Here is a 25,750-nt window from a genome sequence, read left to right on the forward strand (position 1 = left end):
GCTAGAAATTAAAATTAAAACCACAGCCAGTCCAACAAGTTAATTGGATTGTTGTTTATGCAATTGACTTAGTTATACTCGGTTAACTCTGTTTTGAATAGGTGAAATTTGGAATCTCACAAATGTTATAATTTTATTTTTTAAAAGAGCAATTTATTGCTTTAGTAAAACTAAAAGTATTTTTTTTAAAAGGCAAAACAAAAAGCCATTCAATGTGGGGAAATGCTTTTTAGGTGGCTTGAGAAAATGCAAATTATGTGAGCTGGATAGTTCATGATGCTTAGTTTAGTAGATTTAGTTGTCGTTGGTTTTCATCTTTTTTGTTTAACTTCCACAACAGCCAACAGGTCTGGTTTATTGCTTTTTATTTTAGATAATTGTTTTTTTTAATGTAACTCCCGCAACATGCACGATACTTGATTTGATTTTTTTAGATTTTTTTTAAATGGTTTAAAAAAAGAAATAAAGGGTTATACAAGTATACAAAATTTCAGTCATTGAATAAGAATTCACAATGATAAATTTATTAATTTTTAAAATTAAAGTAATTTAAATAATAATTTATGATTAGATAACAGTGTTAATCTGTAATTGTCAGTGCATAAACATTAAATTCTTACGAAATAATTAAATTTTAGGTTTTTAATTTTTTTTTTCAAAAGCGACCAACCCATTTAACTTGCAGGATGATGTTGTCTCGCTCGCTAAAGTAGAATTCATTTAAATTGTACGGATTTAAATAGGTGAATCCACCAATATTCTAGTTCTATCAATGGTTGCACCCAAAAATTGAGGTAAGCAATGACTTCTTAATTAGGTTTTCTTTTATGATCACATTTTTTTTTTCATCCAAAAAGTTTGGATTCAACACCTTGCTTAAAAGGATCAAATATAATACCAATCAAAACAACTACTTGTGTGTAAAAAAAAAACTAGTTGATATTTAAATTGAAATATTTTTTTTATTTTAATTATATTTTTTATATTTAAAAAAATTGATTTGTAATAATTCTGTCTTATATAATTTTAAAAACTTTGATTTTGATCTCTACAGTTGCCAAGTGGAATGCATAATTGCCGCTGGGGTAATATGCATCAACCCTGAATCCGGGGACTGGAGTGAAAAACACAATGTTAGAACAAAACAACGGCACAGCAATATAATATATGGCAGCACCAAATGCCAATAGCTACAAAACTGTATGCATCCAACGTGACATCCACACTCAACTCAAAAACCAATTCCAATAATGGCGACCTTATCTATGTCATCTTGATCGTAATCCCCGTCATCAAACTCTTTCTTTATTCTACGATTCACAATCAAAACCCAACAACTTCAACTCTCCAATCTCTATCCTCAATTCAACCCTTTTGGTGGCAACTTCTATTTATGCTACAAAAAATGCTGCGATTGCACTTCACCACCGCACTCTCTCACTTTGCTTCCAAGGCCTCACCTTTTCCTCTCACACCCGTTTCCGTTACCGTTTCCAGAGCTATTGTTTGCAACAACCCCACCAGGTTCAGATCGCAAATGGGTTCTTTCTCCACTTCCTCTTCCTCTTCCTCCAAACTCTTGTTCCGCCAGCTTTTTGAGAAGGAATCTTCCACCTACACTTACCTTCTCGCTGATGCCTCGCACCCAGAAAAACCTGCACTTGTAAGATTCTATGGATTTTGCTTTTTATGTTGGGGAAGTTGTGTGAAGGGAAATAAAAATTATATTTTGGAGTGTATGATTGATACTAGTGTGTTTGGATTAGCTTCATGGTGAGAATTGAAAATTAAATTTTTAAGTGTGGGATTGGATGTTTGTGGTTTTTTTTTTTTTATGTGGGTGGGAGGCTTTTAGTGGATTGGATAATGGGTTTTTCATTTGAGTTTAATTTCCATACACTGGTTTTTACACTCTCAATCAATCAGATATCATGGTAAATTTGACTTTTAAGTAGTTTTTATAGAACTTAATAAATTTATCTCATATGATATGGTGATTTCTGATTGAATGACAATTTAAATAGCCTATTTTTCTCTTTATAATTTTTGTTGTTTTTGTGATTAATGGATTTTTTTTTTATTGAAATTTCAGCTGATTGACCCAGTTGATAGGACAGTAGACAGGGACTTGTCGATCATTGAGCAACTGGGGTTGAAGCTTGTGTATGCCATGAACACACATGTGCATGCGGATCATGTCACTGGGACTGGCCTTATCAAGGTTTGTACGTGCTGAATTGTTACTTCCTTCCTTCTTATCCTTGGTTCCTTCAGTTTGTAAATGCTTGTGGAAATGTTTTCTATAGAGTGGGGTGAGAAACGGTGTACCCTACTTAATTTAATGTGAGGCAGGTTGTGAAGTGTGATGTTGACCCTCTAAATTTTTTAAGGGTAGATAAATACACCCTTCAGTTTATTTTAGAGAATGCTTTTCCAATATTTGTGATTACTTTGCAGTGGGGGTAACTTGGTATATTTTTTGTTTTCCACTTATTTTGTACAGAGCAAAGTTCCTTCTGTAAAATCTGTTATTTCAAAAGCAAGTGGTGCAACGGCAGATCTTTATGTGGAGCCAGGTGATAAGGTCCAAATTGGTGATCTTTTTCTAGAGGTAATTCTGCAGCTGCTTGCCTAGTAATAGATAGAAAACTGGAAAAATTGAATTGTTGTTGATTGCTTCTGATATGAAGATATATATACGGCAACATGTAATAGAATATTGTTACATAGGAAGACAGATAAGATAAGATAAAACACATTCTTAGCTAACAGATAAAAGTCCTAAGAATTCAAAAGTCAAAAGAAAGATAATGCTGTCTTCAGTTCCAGATAATTTCTGATTTGATAAACTCATTCCTTAACTGTAATATGTTTAATCAGTGTTATAAATTGCTTTTTGACTGGAATTGTTTCCTAATGAAAGGGATGGTTCTATATATTCTGCTTGAACTGTCTATTTCTTTGTATTGTTTGATAAATGAATGCCGAGTCTACTGGTATTTCTAATAAGAACTCTGATTTGTCAAGTTGATGGATATGTCTATAGTTGCAGCTTAATCTTAAACAAAATTGTGCCAGTGTTGAAAGCTGGCTTGTTATGCCAGTAATCTTGTGCAGAGAAATAAGAGGCCACTTGAGATGATTTCATACTATTTTTGCCATAGAGGAAATACAGACATGTATTTTTTTTAAATGGTCCTTGACGCCTCATATACCTGGGATATTGTGATCCAGGCAAAGAACCAGTACTCCCTCATTCAGGGTTCCTCTGTTTCAATTATCAAGGATGTTTTCTCTTTACATTTATTTGTGAAATGGATCTTATTTTCTGTTGTGCATGGGTGCGGAGGGCTCATTAAATGTTTTATTGTATCATCTACTCTGTATTCTGTAATATATATTATTGCCTTTAACGTGGCAGGTTCGTGCAACTCCTGGTCATACCAAAGGTTGTGTTACCTATGTTACTGGAGATGCACCTGATCAACCTCAACCTAGGATGGCATTCACTGGAGATACCCTATTAATACGGGGATGTGGTAGGACAGATTTTCAGGTATATACTGTTTTCCCATTTTCTTTGGTTAAGCTTTTCAAGATTGTTCAAAGTTGTATCTGAACAAATGATGTTACATCAATTTTATTGAATGACATTGTGCTTAGGTTTTGGTCTTACCAGCTATTTTCCAATATCATCTCAAATTTATTCATTGGTACCTAATTGGCTAATTCCATTAATTATTATGCAGGGTGGGAGTTCAGAGCAGCTTTACAAATCAATCCATTCACAGGCATGACCTTGACTGTGTATTATGTTAAACTAAGAAGTAAAAGAGACAAGATGTTTCTGGTTTATTAAATTTGGGTATTAATACTAAATCACTCGCATCTTCTTTGGAAACAGATTTTAACACTGCCCAAGAGTACGTTAATCTATCCAGCTCATGACTACAAAGGATTCACTGTAAGGACACCCTTAAGCTTTTTCTTGCCAGATTTGTTGGGTGTTGCTTATACAAATTACTGATTTTAGGTGAGCACTGTTGGAGAGGAGCTGCAAAACAATCCACGCATAACAAAGGATGAGGTAATGTTGGATGATATCCATATTTATATGAAAGTTAAAGTGGTTAATCATGAGAAAAGACTCTTTTGGATATCCTAATGGAAGATTATACATGTGATTGTGATTTAGAATGCTTAAAACAGAAACAAATTTACAGCACAGCTGCTGCCATAGTCAGTAATATCTAAGCTCTTGACAAATATAATAGAGAAAAAAAAATCATATCTGAATTGGTAGATAGAACTCAGTCCTATCATGTGCAAATTTGTATATAGTATACTTGTAGATCATATCTAATTGACAATTTCTCAGCATTATTTAGAGAATGATGGGCATAGTATTCCATTTGTGTATCCTTCATTCAGCTATCTGCTTGGAGATGCTATTTGGTTAAATATGTTCATGAAACGTGAAGGCAACTTTCTTTTCTTTTATTCCAGCAATGAGATTTTTAAAGTAGTCCTTTTAATTGTGATGAGAAAATTTGGATTTACAACATCTAGCTAAAAGAAATTTTAACTTGTGTAAGTTACATTTTTATTCTACTGCTGGTTAGCCCCTACTCGTGTAGTAGTATCTCACAATTGAAAATATTTGTCCCTTCTTTTCCAGGAAACTTTCAAGAACATCATGGGAAGTAAGTGCTAACAAATTTTATAAAAGCTAAGTCAAATTTGTTTTTTTATATGCATTGTAAGTGCTAATGGAACGTTTGATTTGTGCAACAGATCTTAACCTGTCATATCCTAAAATGATTGACATAGCTGTCCCAGCTAATATGGTTTGCGGAATCCAATCCAATCCAAAGCAAGCTGAGGCTTCATAAGCCTTATCTGAGAGTCACACACTGATGTTATTTGACACAAAGACCTTGCAAGCAAAAGGGGGAAAAATTGTTATAGCCCTTTGAATTGAAGAGAAAAATGGAAATTGTAAATAAATAAAATGGTATTTGTGTTGTGGCCCAATATAATTAGAATTAGGTTCCAGTGATTATGCTGTGTTTCTGTTGTATCTGATTGTTTATGTTAAAACTTCCTAATCCTATACTTCAAAGCCAAATTTTCAGAAATAACCGGTGAAAATCATAGTTTTTCTTGCTGTCGATTTTAGCAGTGAAACATAACCAAAACAGAAAAGCTGTCATCGATTTCGTTCAATATTGTTTTACTGAGTATCATTTATGCATTTAGAGAAAACAGAGAGATTTAATTGGCTAAAATAGAATTTTGGTTCTTAATTTATATTTTAGATTTTAGTTTGGTCTCTCAAGTATAAAACATTTCACTTTGGTCCCTTAAAAGTTGATCTGTTAAGACAAAATTAGTCATTTTGTCAATTTATTACATTAATTTGATTGACTTAGTGACACATGACAAAGAATAAGAGATGTTAGATTATTCTAAATTGATGTCATTAGTGTTAAAAATTGACGAAATGATGAATTTGATTTGAGAGACTATAAGAAACTGAAATAAAACTTTTTAAAACTTAAAAGTACTAATATCTAAAATGTAGAAAAGAGACTAAAATTTTAATTTAGCTTTTTAATATCTAATATAATTGGAGAATTAAACTCACTCAGATGAGAAATATGGACACTAAAATTGGACAAAATAATAATTAAGATATCAAATGTACATTTAAGTTAAATATATATTAGGTAAAATAAATAAATCAACTCATGCAAATGATTTTTTTTTGTTCTTAAAAGTGTAAAAATATGATAATTATGTCTTGTTAAATTGTGAGGTAATTTTTTCATTAAACTATCATTTCAAAGATCAATTTAACATTTAATCATAAAGTTTAAAGATAATTTAATACTAAATTACATGAGAAGATATAATTATTATACCTTTTGCATATTTGAAAACCTAATCAAATTTTTTGTTTTTTTCAGAACTAAATTTCACCCTATTACACTTTAAGGAAAAAGTGTCATTTAGCCAAATCAACTGGTATAAACTTCTAGTCTTTATATTATTCACTGTTTGCAATGACGATATGAGAATCGTTATCGTTTGTTATCATGATTTCCATATTGTGGCTTAAGAAATGGAATTTGAAATTCCGTGGTTTCTGTTGGCAATCATGAATGCGCGAAAGCGACAAGGAACTCAAAACAACTAATATCATTCATAGCTGTCTTTCTGAATTTCACAATATTTTAATGCATTTGAAGTTATATAAATTATAAAATTAACATAACAAAAAGGAACGGTCAATTTAATAATTTCAGTGATAATAACATTTTAGAATTAAATAATAGATATAACACATCAAAATATTAGGTAAAACTTATATCCCAACTTAAGCGTCAAATTAAATTGGTTTAGAATAATCCAATATGACTAGGACACCAACAACTCCAAAGATAAGGTGAAACTTAATTAAAAAGTTATCTTAATACAAAAACAATTTTATATGATTACCATTCCGAGACTCTTCCTGTATTAAAGTTGTTTTAGATTCTGATCAATTTGACTTGAGTCATATAAAAATTACTGAAAATGAAACTTTTTCGCAACACTCAATTTTTTTTTTTCATTATAAGATTTAAATATAAGATGTTGTCTAAGGAGAAGTTATTCGAAACACAGCAAAGTGATGTATCATGTATGTAACAAAAAATTGCAACCTGATCCCCCCGTTTCAAAGCTACCACACTTTTCAGAGACACTGAAAAATATTTACACTTTCCCTTAACCTTCACACAAGTGGGGTCCACAAAACAATCCCTCGTAATCATCCCTTTCCCCATTTACACAATCAAACACAACGACGCCACTCCCCAGATCAAAGAACCATTTCTCTCGCGCCAGTCAAAAACCCTCTCAGAGAAAGCACACAACAAAGATGACCGACGAAGACAAACCCAAAGCCTTCTCCGGCGGCCATCACAACCACCCTCCGCCGCAGCCACAACCCTTCCCCGCCGCCCAGTATGGCACCTTCCAAGGCGTCGCCAACTACCCTCCGCCGCAGCCGCACCCCGCCATCGGCTTCCCTCACCCGGTTCCGCCGCCCGGCGCCGTCGACTCCTCCGCCCCTCCTCCGCCCTACTACCCGGGCTACCAAGCCGTTCCCGGTATGGCTCTGCGCTTCTGTGTTCTCTTCATTTTTTTAAAGAAATTTTTGGTTAAGTTAATTTAAATTTTGGGTTTTATTTGAGCTTGAAGATGGAAGGTGCGAAATTTTGTTTCTGGGATGATGAATTGTGTGATGGGTTGGATCAAAGATTGGAACTTTCGAGATGGGTTTGGCTTTGTTGAGTTCTGTTTGGTTTGTGCTGCAGGAGAGTGATAGGTCAACTGTCTGTCTTATTGCAATTTTGGGGTTTGAGGAAAAATTTTCTGATCTTCGGTTGACTTGATTTTTGTGAGTGAGTTTTTTGGTTTGTTTTTCTTTTTCGATTGTTGGAGGTTGAGAATGGTTGTCAGTGTGGTGATCGGAGTGATTTGGAAAATGTTGTTGGCAGTTTGACGTTGTAGGATAGTAGAATCCAATGGATTTGGTGGCTGGTGATGGTGATTCAGGGTTTTGGATTAATCACTGGTTTGTCTCTAATTATTTGTTATCCCTTTACATCATAGTTTCAAGCTATGTATGGGTTGCCTATATATGATCAAAGTGGTGGGATTAGGTTACAGGATCATTTGCAGGTTGATAGACAGCTAGAAGAACTAGATCTACACTGTTTGATAATTTTACAATTCTCAGTGAGGCTTGTATATGCTGTTTCACTTAAGAGTCATCTTGGTGTTATGCAATCCGTGTTTTTGCATTAAAATGAAGTAATAAGAAAGAGTGCAGCACTTGTTTGGTGAAAGCAAAGCTGGTTATTATGCTAGGAGATGATTATGAGCAGTTGGTTTTTATATTTGAGAATCTGATGGATGTGAGTTTGATGATGACATGTCTTTGTAGTGTAACATACTTCATTTTCCAGTCTGCTAGATTTTGACATGGTTTCCTCTGTGATGATAATTCAGGTTATGCAGTTGCTGAAGGAAGACCTGTAAGAGAACGCCGCCTTGGTTGCTGTGGCCTTGGATGCGGCTGGTGTCTGTAAGTAAATTTCCTGCACAATGGCATATTACTTGTCAGCAATAACTCGTAGATAACTAGAAGTAAGGAGTTTGGCTTGCCTTTTTGCATATGATGTTTGAACTTCAAAGCTATATATACATATAAATACATATACATAACATACAATCCAAAGTCAAGATATAATTCCTAGCCTGTTCTGTTGGTAAAGATTGCTAAATCCGTGTAACAAGAGAAGTCCCTATTTTCTATATATTCTAGAGTGTGCCATTAGTAGTCTTTTTTTTGGTTTATGTTAACCTCAATCTTTTGTTTTTGGATAATTGCTTTTTATTTTATTCTTCTATCACCATTAACATTTTCACTGACGGAAGTTGGTTTTATTTTTTGCTGAAAACTTAAATCTTGAATTTGTCTATTGTGCTTGAGGAAAATGTGTTCTTCAATTTCTGGTGTTAATTTTTATATTTTTATTTTATTGAACGAAGATACATGCACCTAGTGAATATTGAAATCATAAATGCATTCTTATTTTGAATTGCAATGGTGAGTCTACTGAGAATAATTTTTGAGCTGAGAAAAATAGGCAATGTAATATTATGATAGTAAATTTGCTTATGTATCACAGTTTTCTCATTATGCTTGCATTTAAAGAGCTGGACTATGAAATTTATTACAACTTGAGAGGGAGAGAAGAGGGAAATGGCATAGGATTTGGCATTTCGTGAGACCCTTCTCAAACATCAACTCATTTGACATATTTTTGAACATGGCCACCTTCTAGACAAGCTGCTTTGGTTTTCCAGCAGTTTGTGTGTATTGGTGTCTACACCTTTTCTTTATTAAGTATTAACAACCGCTTCCCATCTCTTCTCTTCCCCCCTTGCCATTCAAAGGAAAATGGTTGAAGTCATTATTTTGATCAGTGTATGATCAGGTTGGACTCTCAATTTTTTTCCTTGGTATTTTAAGGTATGGCCAACATTTTGCCTTTTATTATTATCATTGTACATACTGTATTCACAATGTGAGACAAGTAGACTATTGACATGACTTTCTTTAATTTCTCATGGAAATTATTTCAGTTAACCTTGGTTAATAACATTTCATTGAATATATTATATCCTGCCTTGGTTAGGGAAGTTTTTTTTTTTTTTTTGTGCTTATTAGCTTGAACCTGGTGGATCATTTCAGTCTTGATCTGGTTCATGCATGACGGGGATGGTTCACATATGCTTCCATTCTTTCCTATTGTCTTGTAAAATGCTGAAACCATTTACGTTGTTTCCTTTTACATCGTCCAATGTTAATTCTCATATCTGTTATTTTCCTTTCTTTTCCCGTGTGTTGATACAAGCCACTTACTTTCAAAGTTAATATTGGCATGTTGATTTCCAATAATTTTTGTTGTGAAGGTTTATATTAGGCTTCTTTCTTGCTGGCATTCCGTGGTATGTTGGGGCAATAATTATGCTTTGTTCCAGAGTAGACTATCGAGAGAAACCCGGATATATTGCTTGTGTAGTTGCTGTAAGTGATTCTATCCTTTCTTTGTTTCACTTGAATCCTGTTTCATTTGTATCAGTTCTTAATTTCTTATATTCTTTTAGCTGCCCTGTTGTTTGAATTTGTCAGATGTTCCCGAGGGGAATTGTGTGGCTTTATAGGCTTATTGCACTTGGTTTTTATCTCCACATCACCCAAGCTTTTTGTATTTTTAGTTGCATGTAAAATTGTGAAACTTAAGATGTGCTTGTAATTTATAATTAGATTGAGGATTAAATTGCTTGAAGTTGTTGTGTTTACTTGTATCATTGATGACATAATGCACGAGAAGGTAACATTAGCTTTGGGAAACTGTTTTTGCAGGCTGTTCTGGGCACAATTGCAATTATTCTTGGTGTGACAGAGGGAGTAGATGACTGGTAATCTTCATGTCAAGAGTTGTGTAAAGTTTGTTAGACGAGTGGTGTATGTAAAGTGAAACAGTTGCTGGAAATTATGTCTGAGTTCGATTTATGTGTTCATTGAGAACTGCTACCATATGTGATATGAATTGTTTGATTTATTACAAGGTTCTCCTGGTCCTGACTAAAGATATATATGATGGGGCAAGACTTGATATTTGTATGGAACAATTTTATAGTGAGTTAACTATTCTAATATATACTGACATTATTTGTGTGAAACATTTCAGTAGAAAGTCATGATTATGCATTGTTTGGATAAGGATCATGTATATCTTACATGCTCCTTCTCTCGGATAGCAATATAAGATTCCCATAAGGACTTGGGGGAAAAAAAAACTAGTACTATACTACAAGCCAGCAGCTATGGTTGCTCCACAGGCCATAGATTAGTAGTTTGTTACCTATGGAATAGCAATCCAAAGATTTGAGCATTGTTTAAAAGTGATATTCTAATCTCTAATTTCTTAGGTGAAAAGAGTCTAAGTTCTTTCTTTAAATGTTAACCTCTTACACAATTAAAAAATGAATTTGCTTTAAGCTTAATAATAAAAAAAAACTAATAAATCATGTCCTATTCCTAGCTTCTAAGTTTAGTAGGCATTTTTCTAATGTTCAAGGTAAAGATAGTATTTTTCCATCACAATCTTATCTAACAAGCTACAGGTGGTCAACTATAGCAAGCAAGAAGTTTGGTAATAAAAATGCTAATATTAAATAACAAGAATGATATATAAATATATTTCAAAAGAAATATATCAAAGTATTGGTTAAATTTAACTAAACAATGAAGAGTTTAGTTATTCATCTCCATGTATAGTATCCTAAATGGAAAGATGGAAGAAAGAAAATGAAAAAAAGAAACAAGAGTACTTCTTGTAGTAAAGATAAGTGATTAGAAAGCAAAACCCCTATCCTAACAAAAGGCGGGCTAAATCTATTTATACAATTCCAAAAAATCCAACAATAAGTGGTAATTAGCTAAAGCTAGTTCTATATATAGCTAAGCATTCCGTGCCTTTTTGGCTTAAGCTAAACACTTTAGCATAAGCGAATTCTTCATTTTGCAACTCCTTCAAAAAGCAGATTTAACTTTAGCAAAGATTCCATCTTAAGCTAAATTTTTTTCTAGATTCCATCTTCAAGCTCCAAAAAGCTTCTTGTTCCTTGATGCCTTTCGATCCAATCTTCAATCCTATAAAAAGGATCCATCAATAATTATTTAAAATTATTTTAAACAATTTATTCAAATTTTAAACAGTTTACAGGGCTGCTAATCTAGGTTCCTTGTCTTATACTATTGGCGATTCCTTTGCTCTGGATGCCGAGCTTATTGGTGCTCTAAATAGTGAATACCCTTTAATTTATTATTTGAATACATATTTCATTTTTAATATGTATAAAATTTGAAAACCTAGAATGACACATAGTTTTAATTATAGGGATGATATTTTTCTTGTTGATGTAAAGAAAGATTCTCATCTCAAAAGTCACGTCTTCAAAACACTGTCCGTTTTGCTTATCACCATATTATGGAGTCCATGTTTTTCATGGAAAATCTTAAAGTTAGTGGCAGCCGGATGCAGCTCTGGAGATTACAAATCCCACCCAAAATAAAACATTTTATCTGGAGATTAGTTCGTGGATGCCTTCCTTCTAGGCAAAGACTTCAATCTAAAAAGGTGTTTCATGCCCTAACTTGCTGTTTTTGCATTTCAAACCCTGAGAACGAGTGGCATATCTTTTTCGGGCGTGACCAAGTTAAGAGCGTTTGGATAGCAGCTGGAATGTAGAATCTCATTAATGGCAAGATGCAGAATGCAGAAGGTATCTTTGGTGTATTTGGCGTCGTAGAAATTACTAGGTTTGAGAGGATAATCAAGTACAACCTCAGGTATCTGTTTCCTTAGCCATGCAATATTTTTTCTAGTGTCTCATGCATGATACATGTAAACTCGCCTATGATGAAGCCATGCAGCAGAAAAACAACGTCATCTCGTCTTGGAACAAACCACGAACTGGACAAATAAAATGTAATATCGTTTTGGAGCTGGAATTGTTCTTCGTTAAGAGCTGATGAGTTTGGACACTTCATAAAAGCAAAAACAGCTTGGCATCTAGTAATTCCAGAACCGAAGGAAGCTATATAAAGCGCTTCACTGGATAGCAAAAATTGGAATTCAGAATATTGTTATTAAGTTAGATTGCAAAGTCCTCGTTGATGGAATTTCTGTCTGCTCTACTGGTTTGTCAGATTTTCATGTTCTATTGTCAAAATGTAGAGCTTTTCTTTTTAAACTTCCAAGCTCAGTGTTAGTTTCATCAGAGGCATATATAAATATAATTCTTAAAAATATTATTATTTTTAAATACTATTGATAAGATTAATATAGTAGTTTTAAATATTCATTAGTTATTATTTTTTGATAATATTAACAATTTAAAGTGTTTGAAAAAATATTGAGAATTTTTTTATTTAGTATAAAATATAAATAAAATAGTATTCCTCACAATTTTTTGAAAAAAATTGTAGACAATTTCTCTAATTTTTTTATTCAATAGCATTTTCGGTATAAAAGTCTTATGAAAAATAAACCTGAGGAGTGCTATTAATAAAGTAAAAATATTCTCATTATAAAAAATAATTGATTAAGAAAATAGTTAATATTTAAATAATATCATTAAATTCTTAAAGCCATTAATAAAGATAATATTATCAAAATTATTATATTCAATTAAGAATAAAATATATATTTAGTCTCGGTTTTAATCCTTATAAAAAAAAATTATACACAAGACTTAAAAAATATAATTTATGCATTCTAATATCTTAACCACTTTGATTCCTTTAAATTTTTTTGACAAGCTCCGCCACTAAATCAAAAGGCAAATAAGTCATGTCACTCATATCTTAACTAGGACGTCAAGATTATATGCTAATATATCATGTCTTTGAGCATATACCAAGTTATATTTATTCACTTATTTTGAGTAAATAAATAAAATAAGTATCTTTATGTAAAAAGAAAAAAATATTGTGATTGCATTTAATGTAAAGAAAGATTCTTTCCCAAATAAGTTTTTTTTTTATTGTGATTATGTGATTTTAAAATCTTTTAATAGTTACAATTTATGTGTAGTTATTTGATTTAGATTTGCTTCTCATACTCATGCAAAAAAATAACTCTTGATCCTGATATGCCACAGAAGCAAAAACAAGCAGAACATCAAATGCGCATCATTGAAAAGTAATTAATTAGATACAAAATTGTGGTATGATACCTTGGATTGGCAGCACCAAACATCACACTATTTAGATGTTGGAAGTTGGAACTTCAAAGGTTAGAACAGGTAACTCGCACCCATCTCAAACAAAAACAGAAATAATTCATAAGCTACCGATCCACATCCCCTCCAATGTAAGTAAATAATGGGACCAAAGGAATTAATCTCTGTATCTGAGACTTGAACAATAATAATTAAACCAAAAGTATATTTGATTTCTCTCATTTGATTGCCAATTCCACGATTGAGGTGCAGAATAACCCACGCAGAAAAGTTAGAAGGTGAATGACTGAACAATAGAGAACTGGTAATAGCAGACAGTGATGCTCAAGACACAGAAGCTTAAGATGAAAGTAATTTGAAACAATCAGGAGATACCCATAATCAGAATGACATTAAGATGAAGAGTTTTAGTGGAAAGGGAGAAACAAGTCTTTCATTAGGTGTATAATTAACCCTACAAATACCTCTTGCATGTTATAACGTACGTGGAAATGTAGGGGAATGAGTTCAAAGGTATTTGGAGCCCTAATTAAGGATTTGTGTTACTTGAAAGGATAACATGTCATTGGTTTTCTTGTTGGAAAGTTTACATAGAATGCTACAGGCTAGCCGAGTCTTGAGGGATATTGTGTTCCAAGTATCTATTCAGTTAAGTTGGTTCTATATATGCTTCTGAATCTTCATTGGAGATAGACTTAGATTACAGGAGGCGAGTATTTCACTTGCCTCTTTTAAAATTAGATCATCGTCCTATTTTTGTCAAATTGCAGGATAACATAAGGGAGAATTATGTTGGAGGTCATTTAGTAATTTCCTAGCCTGCTTTGGTTTAAATATTCATATTTTAATTCCTTTCTCTAGAAAACATGGTGCCCAGAAATTCAATGATTTGAGCAGGTGAAGTTAATATAAGAAGCCCTAAGGCATCGGAAAAGGAAAGTCTTTGGTGATATTTTTGAATTGAAGAGAAGACTATTGCATAGCTTGAATTGGGTAACTTGGGACACCCCTTGTTGTTGAGGAAGTGTAGGTTATTGAAGGATATGAAGAAACCTTGAGGGAGGAGGAAATTTTGTGGTTCCAAAGATCCCTAAATGGCTTCTTCCTTTGGTGATCGACTGCAATACATGTTACATCTATGTAGGCACAGGCATCACAAAAAGGAAGGATACACATGAAGCGTTGCAAGATGATGATGGAAATTGAGCTTCTTTTGTACGTGTGAGTAACATGAACAATTCCAGCACATAAAACAGTAACAACGCATCCATATTTTGACGAAACAACTTTGGTACCAAATATAACATGCATAAGTTCAAACCAGTCGACGATACAAGTTGTGCACACTATCCATTAGACAGTAGTTGACAGTACCTATTTTAGTATGCACAAATTATAGTTTTTTTTTTTATCGGCAAAAAAGGATCATATATTAATAAGGTACCAAAGATACCCAAAACGTTCATATGATGGGTAACTACGTATTTAGATTCCAATGTATCCAAATACTGCATAACCAAAATTAAAACATGATTACAAATAACAGAATAAAAACATTTTCCCCATTTATAATCCTTCACAGGTTCAGATAGTCCCCGGACATACCAAACCAATATGCCTCCTGCAGCAAGCCTCAAGCTCCATAGACAAGCTACGAATAAGAATTCCACATTACCCCACCAGCTGTGGGCGTTTCAGTATACAATCCCCTGGATTAACACACCACTGTGCAAATGAATACTCAAAATTGTCACCTAATTCATGTAACCACTGCCACGCATGAAATCTGATTTTATGCACCAACTCTTCCATGTTTGCATTACCCATTCCTAAAGAGCACTTGGTTTCTCATATTCCAAATACACCAAACACAAGCGCACCATAGGACCTTCCACCTTTGAACCTCAATCTCGTAGAGTAGCAAAGGTGGAGTTTGTAGGAACCAATTTTGTATCGTTCCCGGAAGAGTTGACATTAACTTCATAGATAAAGCTAGAAGTGTTACCATTTTAGCAACTTGTTTTGATGTTCAGCAAATTTATCCGTCGGATTACTTGCTTTAAAATTCATGGAGAGATTACCGGAAGCCCAAGGTAGTGAAAACAAATTGTCAGCTGCTTTCATTATGTTTCTAAGACTGTTGCTACTGATTATGGTAATCCTCTTCATCATGGTGGCTCTTGTTATCATGTATTTGGAAAATTCTACTTCTTGTTCTTCACCTCTAAATCCCCTAATGCACACAAACTTCAGCTTTTGACTGATACAGTTGCATAATTCTCGCCTCTCCCAAAACATTGGTATGGGATATGATAAATCACAACGTTGGGAGCTATTGCTAATTTGGCTTTTGGGCCTAAAAGCCTGTAAAACACAATTATCTATTACAATTTTGTCCATAATGAAACACAGTGATAAGAATTTCAATCAAAGATAACGTCACATACCGGTAAAGCAATTTCAAGCACTTGTAAGTTTGGACATAATTTCAAGACATAAGAAAGAACCTCAGCTTCTCTTATGTTATTCAAATCCAGGTCTATGCACAAGGTTGATACATTCTGAAATATATTCCCATTTGGAGACCCCTGGAAAATAAAGCATAGAATTACATTGCAATATATATACGAGGAAAAAACCTAATTCATACATAGACGCAATACTTGCACGTACAACTAATTAACATAGGTGGAAATTGAATCAAATTGTGAGAAATATTACTAAAAAAAAAAACCATTCATGTACTTTCATCATCTAATAGCTTATATCGGATAGATTACCCACAAGAACCAACATATTCAGAAGAAACATTACCAGTCATACACAAGGAACAAATTTGTGTGCTTTGTGGTGTTACTCCAAATCACACTAACCACTTCTTTCATCTGCTTGTCCTTTGATGTACAAGGTTTGCGGGTTGTTTCTATGACTGGGTAGGTTTGTCTATTGTTCTACCCACGTATGGTAGAGATAATTATTTACAACAATAGGTATATATGTTGTCTATTAGCCAATCTAACCAGTATTTATAGCACACTGTGGAAGACCCTAATATATGAAATACTGCCCGTCACATACAAAAGATATATTAGAAATATTCAGGGGAACTCACCAGAAGCCCACAACAATGTGTAAGAATCTCATGGGTTTTCACAATAGAATTTCCATTTCTAACAGAAAGCATTCTTCCATACATTGAGTTGCAGTAAGTATGAAAAGTCCGGAGACATGGGGCATAAATGCTCAAACTTTGCATTGGACAAATTATAGAGTCAAGCATCATAACATCAAGGTTTTCACAGGAAATTTGAAGCTCGTCCACACATAGGGCTTGGAGCTGCAAAACTTTAAGTGTCGATCTCATGATGATAACTCTCTCGAAACCAATGCACTCTAGCAAACTAAAATTTTCAACCACCACACAGTTTTCTAAAATCCCACTTAGGGTCACATCATCTAGGTATATGCTCTTCATTTTAAGTCTTTTGAGTTGACTGCATTCCAGAAAAGGGATCCAAGAGTTAAGTGTGTAGTTGATCAACTCCAGTGAAGCCAAACATTCAAAAGCCCCATGCCTAAAACGGGGTATGTAAGTATACTCTTCAGGCATGATCTTTTCAGTAAGTTCTTCACAGTGAGCCACACACTCTAAACTCAGATCTTTAAGACGTGTGTGTATAGCAACTAGAATTTCAACCCAATTCTCTACATGCTCAAATGCCAGGCTTTTCTTGAAATGTTGAATACGACAGCTAGAAATGACGCCCAAGTGATTAAATAACAACGGGACGACAAGAGCATTGTAGCCAATGACACTTTTGAGCATCGGTGGAGCAATAGCACTGAAATCGGGGAATGTGCGAGGCTTCCGTGATCGCAATAGCTTTGTGAAAGGCTCCACCATGTTGGTCGCGTTTAACTCCATGTGTGACATTCCTTTCCAAAGACCTTTCCAAGTCTTTGAGAGGACACTGCATCTCACAGCTTCATCGATGCAAAGCTTAGATAGGATATTGGTTTTGATCTCGTCTGGAAGATTGCTAATCATATCTGGATTCACCATCATTTTCTTTGTTATTCTGCTGCCCTCCATCCAACTCTTGCGTTTCAAAAGAACATATGACAGGGATAAGAGTGAAGATTAGTCTGAGAGAGAATAATTATGAAGTCACGGTGCCTGGTTTTATGTTTAGTTTTTTATTTTTTTATTTTCATGGTTTTGAGCACTACTTGTGAATATCGTGACACAAATGAAACCGTCGAGTGCATGAATTTTGGCTCTATATATATGTACATAATGCGTTTTGAATCCTTTTATCTTTTCATTTTTTGGAGTCACATGTTTTTTTTTTTTTCATGTAATATAAATTAATTGTATCAGTTATATATTTGTCCAAAACATGACTCTCGTGAATGTGGTATCTATGTTTGTTAGATTTTTTTCTCACCAAAGTAGGTGATTAATTGGTGCTAATCCATTCACCAAAAAAAATATTGGTGCTAATATTATGCAATTAATATTATCATGATAATTAATATATATTTAAGGAGGTAAGATTGAAAATCGCCTCTTTTTAGTTAAATTAGCTTTTGTTTGTTTTGAATTTTGACCACTTGTGAGAATAGTGTCCCTTTCTTTAAACATTTTTTACTTAAAAATCACTTCTGTTTAATTAATTAATAGGGTCCATTTGTTTAAGTTTTTATTTTAAAAATAACATTTTTAAATAAAAAATTAATATTTTTTTATGTTTGTTTAAACTGTTTTTATTTTTAAAAAATATTTTTTGGTATTTTTTAAGAAACACATCATATTTGTTTTTTTAGAAACATACTTTTTTTTATAAAAAAATTGAAACAAACTGATCCATCATGCATTTTGAATCTTTTTATCTTTTCTATTTTTAGACTCAGGATTTTTATTACATGTATTAGTTATATTATATATTTGTTCAAAACATGACTCTCGTGTGTAATATCTATTTAATTAATGTATACATGTTTTTAGTTATATAAAAGGGGTAAATTGTAAATTGCCTCTATTTAATTAATAGATGCATGTTTTTGGTTATATAAGTAAAAGTAAACTCAATGTCCATAATAATAATAATAATAATAATCAATTATTACTATTAGATGTGCATATTGCCATTCATACAAGAATTTGTACAATATCGTCATTTTTGTGTATTTGCTTAAAAAAATCATTTTTGCGTACCTGTCTTTCTCTATCACTTCACTTATTGCCATTCAAAATATGTCACTATTGAATTTTCATTAAGAACAATTAAATATATTAATAAAAAAATGTAATTAATTGCTTGAACAAAATAATTATTAAAATGTACCAAAAAGGAAATTTATAAATGCTAATTGATCACTTTCCTGGAAAGATTTCTACATCTTAATAATAATAATAAATTAATCTTATTTTAAAATTTATGCCATTAAATATATTCAATTATATGAAATATAATTATATTGTATTATTCTCCTATTTGGCATTTTATTACATTTTATCAATTTCCCAGTCATCGGTCAATAGCTTTCCTAAAGACATTTATTTTAAAAATATATTGTCTTTCTTATATCCCTCCACAATAGATATTTTATTTTAAAGGAAATTCCTCCTTATAATGGAATTATTTTTCCGTGTAATTAACTAAGGTATTAATTAATGAAATGATAATTGTTAAAAGACTTGTACTATATATTTTGTATTTTCAAAATATATGCATATGTAGTCTATTTTCCTTAAGAAGAAAACAAGTTAAATAATTTTGTTTAGTCATTTGGTTTCTCCACATATTGTCCCCTTCTGTTCTTTTTTGAATGCGGTTTCTCAATTACTATCAAGTTTTGATATGCCAACTACGTTGTCAATTACGATAACTTATAAAGTTAAAACTTTTGTTTGAATATAGAACAGAATTTGTCAGCATAGTAACTACTCATATTAAAACCTCATGCTGATGACAGTAAATATGAAATATACATTGAAAAAAAACATGACAAATGCTAAGAAATTATTGTTTTTTTTTCTTTTGTGCGTGCACCAGCAATATCCATAAAAAAAATTGGTATACCAAGTGATTAATTTAAAAAAAAACATGTATATGTGTACATTAATTAATTCATTTCCTAAATTAATTAAAAAAAGAATCTCTTGAGTCATAAATAAAAGTTGAAAAGGGAAAATTTAAAGGCAAAATATGTTAAAGAATAGAAACAATCAATGAAGAACATGAATAGATAATAAAATTATAATACTAGATATTATTATTAAAATAAATTAAATTATTTTGATGAATTTAGTTTAATGAAATATAAATTATCTATTAGAGATAAAAATAATAAGTTATTTTAAATCATCATATATATTTTAATAAATATTTGTTTAATAGTTTGCATTTAAGTTAATTCATTTTTATACTTTTTTTTGTATAAAACATCATTTATAAACTTTAAATGTTATAAAACGACGAAAATAATATTTAGAATATAATCATATAACATAATTGATTTTTTAACGGTTTACATTTTAAAATTACAAAAATAATTAAATTTAGGAGTAATGTAATCTATAATATATTATGTTTAATAATTTTAATATCTAAAGTAATAACTATTCACATTGGATGAGAACTATAATAATCACGAGAAAATAGTGATCACAATGAGTAAGATTTATGTAGTGTATTTTTACATCCATCTTTATATCCGTATTAAAAAAAAATACCCATACTTATTTCTATATCACACGTCAACTAACAACTTTAATCTTTATGTTTATATTTGTTGAGTACTTTTATATCTAAAATCATGCCTGTTATCTATATTTTACTTAAATATAAAATCAATAAAATTAATACATAAATATCTGCAGCTAAATTGAAATCTATTCTTAATTCCTTCAAGCATGATCTAAATTAAATCATCCAAACATAATTCAAAACCACAACTTTAGAAACATAGCCTTAAACCATTCATGACATAACTTTACATTAATCAAGCATAAGTCATAATCATACAACGTTAGAAACAAAATCTAAAACCATCCAAACATAAATCTAACAATAAACTTCTAGAAGAACTAATCTTCAAACTTGGAAATCATGTTTTAGTACTCTCCAATATCTATCAAAATTGATACATTAACACTAATTAGTTTATATTTATATAATATAAAGTTCAAAGATCATAAATAAATATGTTATTTTATCCCATCATATATCCATTTCCCCATTTCTTTTTCTATGGCCCGGAAGATATATAGAATGTCTTTAACATTGCTGGAGAATGAATTTTTAACATTAATTAATGTAAAAAAAACTATTTTAGCATATCTAGATTACTGTACAATAAAATCACAATACATTTCATATAATAAGGGCATAATACCTTATTTAGTCCCTTATCTTATTTTTTGGATTTAGTTTATTCCTTCATCTTTTAAAAAATTTATTTTAATTCTTTATTTTAATTAAAAAGTTCAAAATAATTTTTCCATCCATTTAATGTTAACGTTATTTAATACACTTAATTTCTCTATCATTTTCATCAATTGTATCTCTTGTCTTCTCCTTAACCTTAATATGCTTGAAATTCTCAGAAATTCCTTTCACCACTCCCAGGAGACAGCTAGAACATGCATTTGAGATGTTTGGCCTCCCTCCATCAATGCCAACAAGCTCCATCCCTTATTGATGATCTCGTTCTCATCATCACCAACACCAACAAACTCCGCGATAAGAAGCTTGGCCTCTGTCTGTCATAGCCAACTCCAATTTCTATCATTGTTGACGCCTGCATGATTGTCTGCGAGTCCCCCTCAACCTCCTCCAACGGAACTCTCCTTTTCAAAACTATCGTAACCGAAGATGAATTTGTGATTTGGGGTTGCGATTTGTCATTTAGGATTCTTGGTTTGGGGTTGTGATTTGAGATTCTTGATTTGTGATTCTTGACTTGTTCTATATATTGTTCTTGTTTTGGGTTGTGTTCTTCGTCTAGACTATAGATTAGGTTTTTCATCTAAGTTCTTAAATGTTGTTTTTGCGTTTACAGGATGATTATGTTTAGAGAAAAAAAATTGTATTTTGTGAAAGTTTATAGCGGTTAATAACTATATTATTAACGAGATAAAGTATCAATTTGAACAAAAAAAAATCAGGTAAAAGATAAATAGGTCATTCGACCTATAATAAATAAATATTAAACCTATCACGAATTCATTTAAATTATGCATGTGCGTTTGTTTCAATTTTATTACTTTTTTTGGCTGCCTAATTATACAAGATCATATTCGTGCGTGTTTTAATTTTAAGGTACGCATGATCTTATAACAAAGTCATCACGTTGCTAACAATGTGTAATTAAAACTTCTTTTAGTTGGAATTTCAATTTTATTACTTTTTACACTTGACTTGCGTTTGCTTTGTCGGTTTTGAAGGGATTAGTTGAAGGACCATTTGGAGAGAAGTTAGGACTCAGAAACATTGATACTGACGTCAGAGAAAAAAAATGAAGAGCCATGAGTCTACTAACCTTGCTTAAGCAAGGCATCTTTGGCCCTATTTAAGTGATCTAATACTATGGAGAACTTTGGAAGGCCATTGACCTCGCTTAACAGGTGCCTTATTGGCTCACTTAAGCCAACCACTTGGAGAAAGATCATGAGCTATTGTACCTCCTTTTCTATTTCGAAAAAATTTCATTTTGAAATAAACATTTCAAAATACAATATACAATGAAAGGGAGTACAAAACTCAAATGCCCAATTACAGCTCACTTATGTGAGCTTTACTAAGACGACCCATGCTGAAAAAGCCCAATGGTTATAAAAGCTTAACAAAAACAAGACGCAAGGGTTCTGAATTTTGCGAAATTGAAAGCTTAGTGATTAGAGAAATTGGTGTGGCAGCTTCCGTGCTTAGAGGGGTTCATTCTTTCTTCGTCAGTTTCCACCTTTCCGTGGCTATGGGTAGTTAGTTAATTTCAACTTCCATTGAAATTTAATGTAATTGGATCTATTTTGATGTAATTAGAACATAAAAATGAATGTCATGGTTTCAAGTCAGGCTGTTTTAGGAAATAAAAATAGCATTCAATATAATAAAGAGGTTTCCCTCTATAAATACAAGAGATTAGAACATAAGAAAGGAATGGAGATAATTAGGTGTGCAGGATACAAATTAATAGATGACACTACAACTTATGTAAGATGATATGAGCACCAAATTTTGGATTAAGAGTGAGCACAGTGACTGGAGCATGTGCATAGGTAGGAGAAAGCTCAAATGAGAAGCGTTGTAAGAGTAATGACAAAACCAACTTCGCTTCTAATAAAGCAAAATTTTGGCCTAAGCACACTCTAGGACCCCATCCAAATGGGAAAAACACAACTTGGCCTTTTGTTGCCTTTGCTACTCCTTCAGCAAATCTTTCTGGGTTGAACTCTGTAGCATCATCACCCCAAATATCACGATCCTGGTGAATCAATAGTATTGGTAAGGAAACTTGCACTCCCGCAGGTAGGGAAAGGTTTCCAAGTTTCACATCATTCTTGATCGCTCGAGCAAAATAAATTAAAGGTGGGTATAACCTAAGAACCTCGTATAAAATCATGGTCACCTATGGCAAAGAAAGATATCATTAAGAATCAACATCAAAAGCACTTGCAATGTTAATTAATATAACCATCACTGAAGTAAAACCATGTGATACTTACAATTTTAAGGTGACTTAGCCCATTATAGTCTGGCTTTTGGTTACCAAAAACATGCAATACTTCCTCCCTTGCACGTTCTTGCCAATGAGGATATCTACTCAATAACACCATTGTCCAAACTAGTAAAACCGATGTGGTTTCTTGTCCTGCTATGTAGAATGCATTGCATTCCTCAATTACCTCTAGGCTAGTCATTGCAATAATGTTATTCTTTCCATGATCTTGTATTTCCATACGGTTTGATTCCAAAAGCATGCCCAACAAGTCATTGTTCAAGACTTCACCAGCCTTCATTGCATTCTCTCGTTTGTTGATGACACCTTTAAGTAATGCTCGTATCTCAGTATCAATTTTTTTCATCCTCTTATTTGTAGTTGTTGGCAGCAACCTACAAATAGATCATATAATTACCTTTTCAAATCAATTAGCCAATGAATGTTATACTAGTATGTGCCAATGTAGAACTAACAAAGGTTTGTACATAAGCCATTTTTTGTGCAAAATCTCTTAAATTTCCAAGGTCCATGTAGAGTAGCTAGATATAAAGTATAGTCCGATTTTGAAAGTAAAGGAACAGAGGATAAAATTTCTATTTTTAAATTAAGAGGTATATAACAAAGAATATGCATAATTTTGATGCCATTTATAATGTTAGTAGTCATACCACCATCCTGGAATGTAAGCGTTCTGCAATTTCATCATAAGTCCAGTTTGCTCTTTCAGAAGTTCAAATATACGTTTCCCATCTTCATAACTGCTTCCAAATGCTGTTCTAGATATAATATCACATGTTAAATTTTGAAGGAAAGGCCACACATCAATTTCGGATTTGTCATTTGAAGACAACAACCTTTCCCATTTGGAAACCATATCGTCACAACATTCAAGAAATATTGGTAACATAACCTGCAAGGTAATGAAAACATAATTGAATAAAACTTGATATGGAATAAAACATGCTAAGAAAAAGTGATTCCCAAACAAAACATATATTAAAGTGTATATATAACCTTCAATTTTTCTAAATGGAAAGCAGGGTTAATAATCTTTCGATGTGTACGCCATTTCTCGCCTTCTAAATTTGCAAGTCCAGAGCCCAACAACTTGACAATAGGACTCAACTTGGGTTTCTCAAAGTCTTGGATCTTGTTGAAGACTTCTTTGATTTGCTCAGGGTCAGTGATTACCACTTTTGGTTTGGTACCTTCCCAAAAAAATGAATTCTTGCCTGCATATGATTTATGTTATATAACACCAATTATTTTGTGGGACAAAAGCTAAAAATAAATTTTTTAGAAAGACTAAAAACAAAACAACACTAGCGTAAAAAAAACAAAACAACACTACATTATAGGAATGAAAAATTATGTTAAATACTTGTTAATTATAAAGATATGTACTTCATTTTTAAAATTATTCAAAAATTAAAAATTTAATATTTTTTTATAACTTTAAATAAAAAGTAAATGAACCATGTGTTGCATCTTGTACGTGCGAAAGTTATGAGAGTGGGCGGTCTAGATTATAAAGCCGTACCAGAAATGCAATTATATATTTCAATTCTAGTTAATATCTTATCTGATAGAATGGTTTTTTTTTTTTTTTTTAATTCAAGTGGTATATTTTACTTTTAAAATTATAAAAAATAGTATATTCTAAAGAGACTTATTCATATGATGTAAGTCGATTTTCTGAAAGTTAATTTTGATTTTTGTAAAAACAAATTCCAGCATGTTTTTACATTTTTCTCACGCTTAAGAAACATCACAGAATTTTCTGAGGAGAAGAAAAAGCAGAAATTGCTTTTTTTTTTTTTACAAAATCAAAGTCGACTTGCATAACGCAGATAAATAATTTTTAAAGGATACTATTTTAACAAATTTAAAAGCAAAATATACCATATATTACAGTAAAGAAGCCGACAGATTGATTTGGGAAAGAAAAAGAAAAAGTTAAACGAAAGTGGCGGTTTCTTTGAAAGAAAATGCTAGAAATTAATATTCAAGTTATTGGAGGTAATAAAAGAAAGAAAAAACACAAACATGGTGAAATCATAAACAAATTCGGAGGAGAAATTTGCAGATAAGAGTACAAAACTAAGCAGTATGGGAAAGAAATGCACGCACGTACCGAATTTGTTGACAATGTGATGGTTAAAGGTTGTGATATGTGGTGCTGCATCCTTATCCTTAGAGAGAAAAGAACTTGTAGATTGTTGAGATCTGGCAGCTTGCATGAGCACTGTGTACATTTCCTTAGTGTCCCCAATCAAGAGGCTGTAGGGATTCCCCTGAAGGCCCTGTGCCCTTAATGCTCTCTCCAATCTCTTTGGCCTCAGCCACACCCACTTTAGTAGCTTCCAACACCATAGCACAACCAGAGGTGCTATTATGAGAAAGCATGTTGCAGTACTTGTGGGAGTGAACCCCATCTTTTGTGGGACAAAGAATTTGATATTGAGTTTTTAATACAAGGACGAGTTGTTGATATGGTTCACTACTTCCACCAGTGGCTTTTATAACATCAAAAAGGATAATAAACAACCACTTTACTTTTAAAAATAATGATAAATACTGAAATTCTTCTATGAAGCTGCCAGACACTAATAATTGATATAAAATATTAAAAAAATTTAAATTTAGTTTTTAA

At 32.2% G+C, this 25,750-nt stretch overlaps 4 protein-coding genes across 4 annotated transcripts; 2 read left to right on the forward strand and 2 right to left on the reverse strand.

Moving 5' to 3' along the window:
• Positions 1-1,117: 1,117 nt before the first annotated feature.
• GLYII-6 (putative hydroxyacylglutathione hydrolase) lies at positions 1,118-5,138 on the forward strand. Its single transcript, NM_001353898.1, has 9 exons — positions 1,118-1,663; positions 2,093-2,221; positions 2,504-2,611; positions 3,422-3,556; positions 3,750-3,791; positions 3,905-3,964; positions 4,034-4,087; positions 4,679-4,703; positions 4,795-5,138. The coding sequence occupies exons 1-9, from the start codon at positions 1,181-1,183 to the stop codon at positions 4,890-4,892; spliced, it is 1,134 nt and encodes a 377-aa protein (NP_001340827.1). The 5' UTR covers positions 1,118-1,180; the 3' UTR covers positions 4,893-5,138.
• A 1,401-nt stretch (positions 5,139-6,539) lies between these two features.
• LOC100781376 (60S ribosomal protein L18a-like protein) lies at positions 6,540-10,305 on the forward strand. The gene is made up of 4 exons (XM_003543121.5): positions 6,540-7,157; positions 8,062-8,137; positions 9,532-9,646; positions 9,986-10,305. Exons 1-4 carry the CDS (start codon positions 6,926-6,928, stop codon positions 10,043-10,045), a joined length of 483 nt encoding a protein of 160 aa, XP_003543169.1. The 5' UTR covers positions 6,540-6,925; the 3' UTR covers positions 10,046-10,305.
• A 4,551-nt stretch (positions 10,306-14,856) lies between these two features.
• LOC102661959 (F-box protein At1g80960) lies at positions 14,857-17,434 on the reverse strand. Its single transcript, XM_014766281.3, has 4 exons — positions 16,484-17,434; positions 15,819-15,959; positions 15,453-15,735; positions 14,857-14,879 (listed from the first exon to the last, which is right to left on the reverse strand). Exons 1-4 carry the CDS (start codon positions 17,432-17,434, stop codon positions 14,857-14,859), a joined length of 1,398 nt encoding a protein of 465 aa, XP_014621767.2.
• A 5,021-nt stretch (positions 17,435-22,455) lies between these two features.
• Positions 22,456-25,597, reverse strand: LOC100781923 (11-oxo-beta-amyrin 30-oxidase). Its single transcript, XM_003543122.5, has 5 exons — positions 25,232-25,597; positions 24,112-24,329; positions 23,766-24,007; positions 23,102-23,489; positions 22,456-23,004 (listed from the first exon to the last, which is right to left on the reverse strand). The coding sequence occupies exons 1-5, from the start codon at positions 25,530-25,532 to the stop codon at positions 22,579-22,581; spliced, it is 1,575 nt and encodes a 524-aa protein (XP_003543170.1). The 5' UTR covers positions 25,533-25,597; the 3' UTR covers positions 22,456-22,578.
• Positions 25,598-25,750: the final 153 nt, after the last annotated feature.

The sequence above is a fragment of the Glycine max genome, chromosome 13, assembly GCF_000004515.6.
Source record: "Glycine max cultivar Williams 82 chromosome 13, Glycine_max_v4.0, whole genome shotgun sequence".
In the NCBI taxonomy this organism is placed as follows: domain Eukaryota; kingdom Viridiplantae; phylum Streptophyta; class Magnoliopsida; order Fabales; family Fabaceae; genus Glycine; species Glycine max.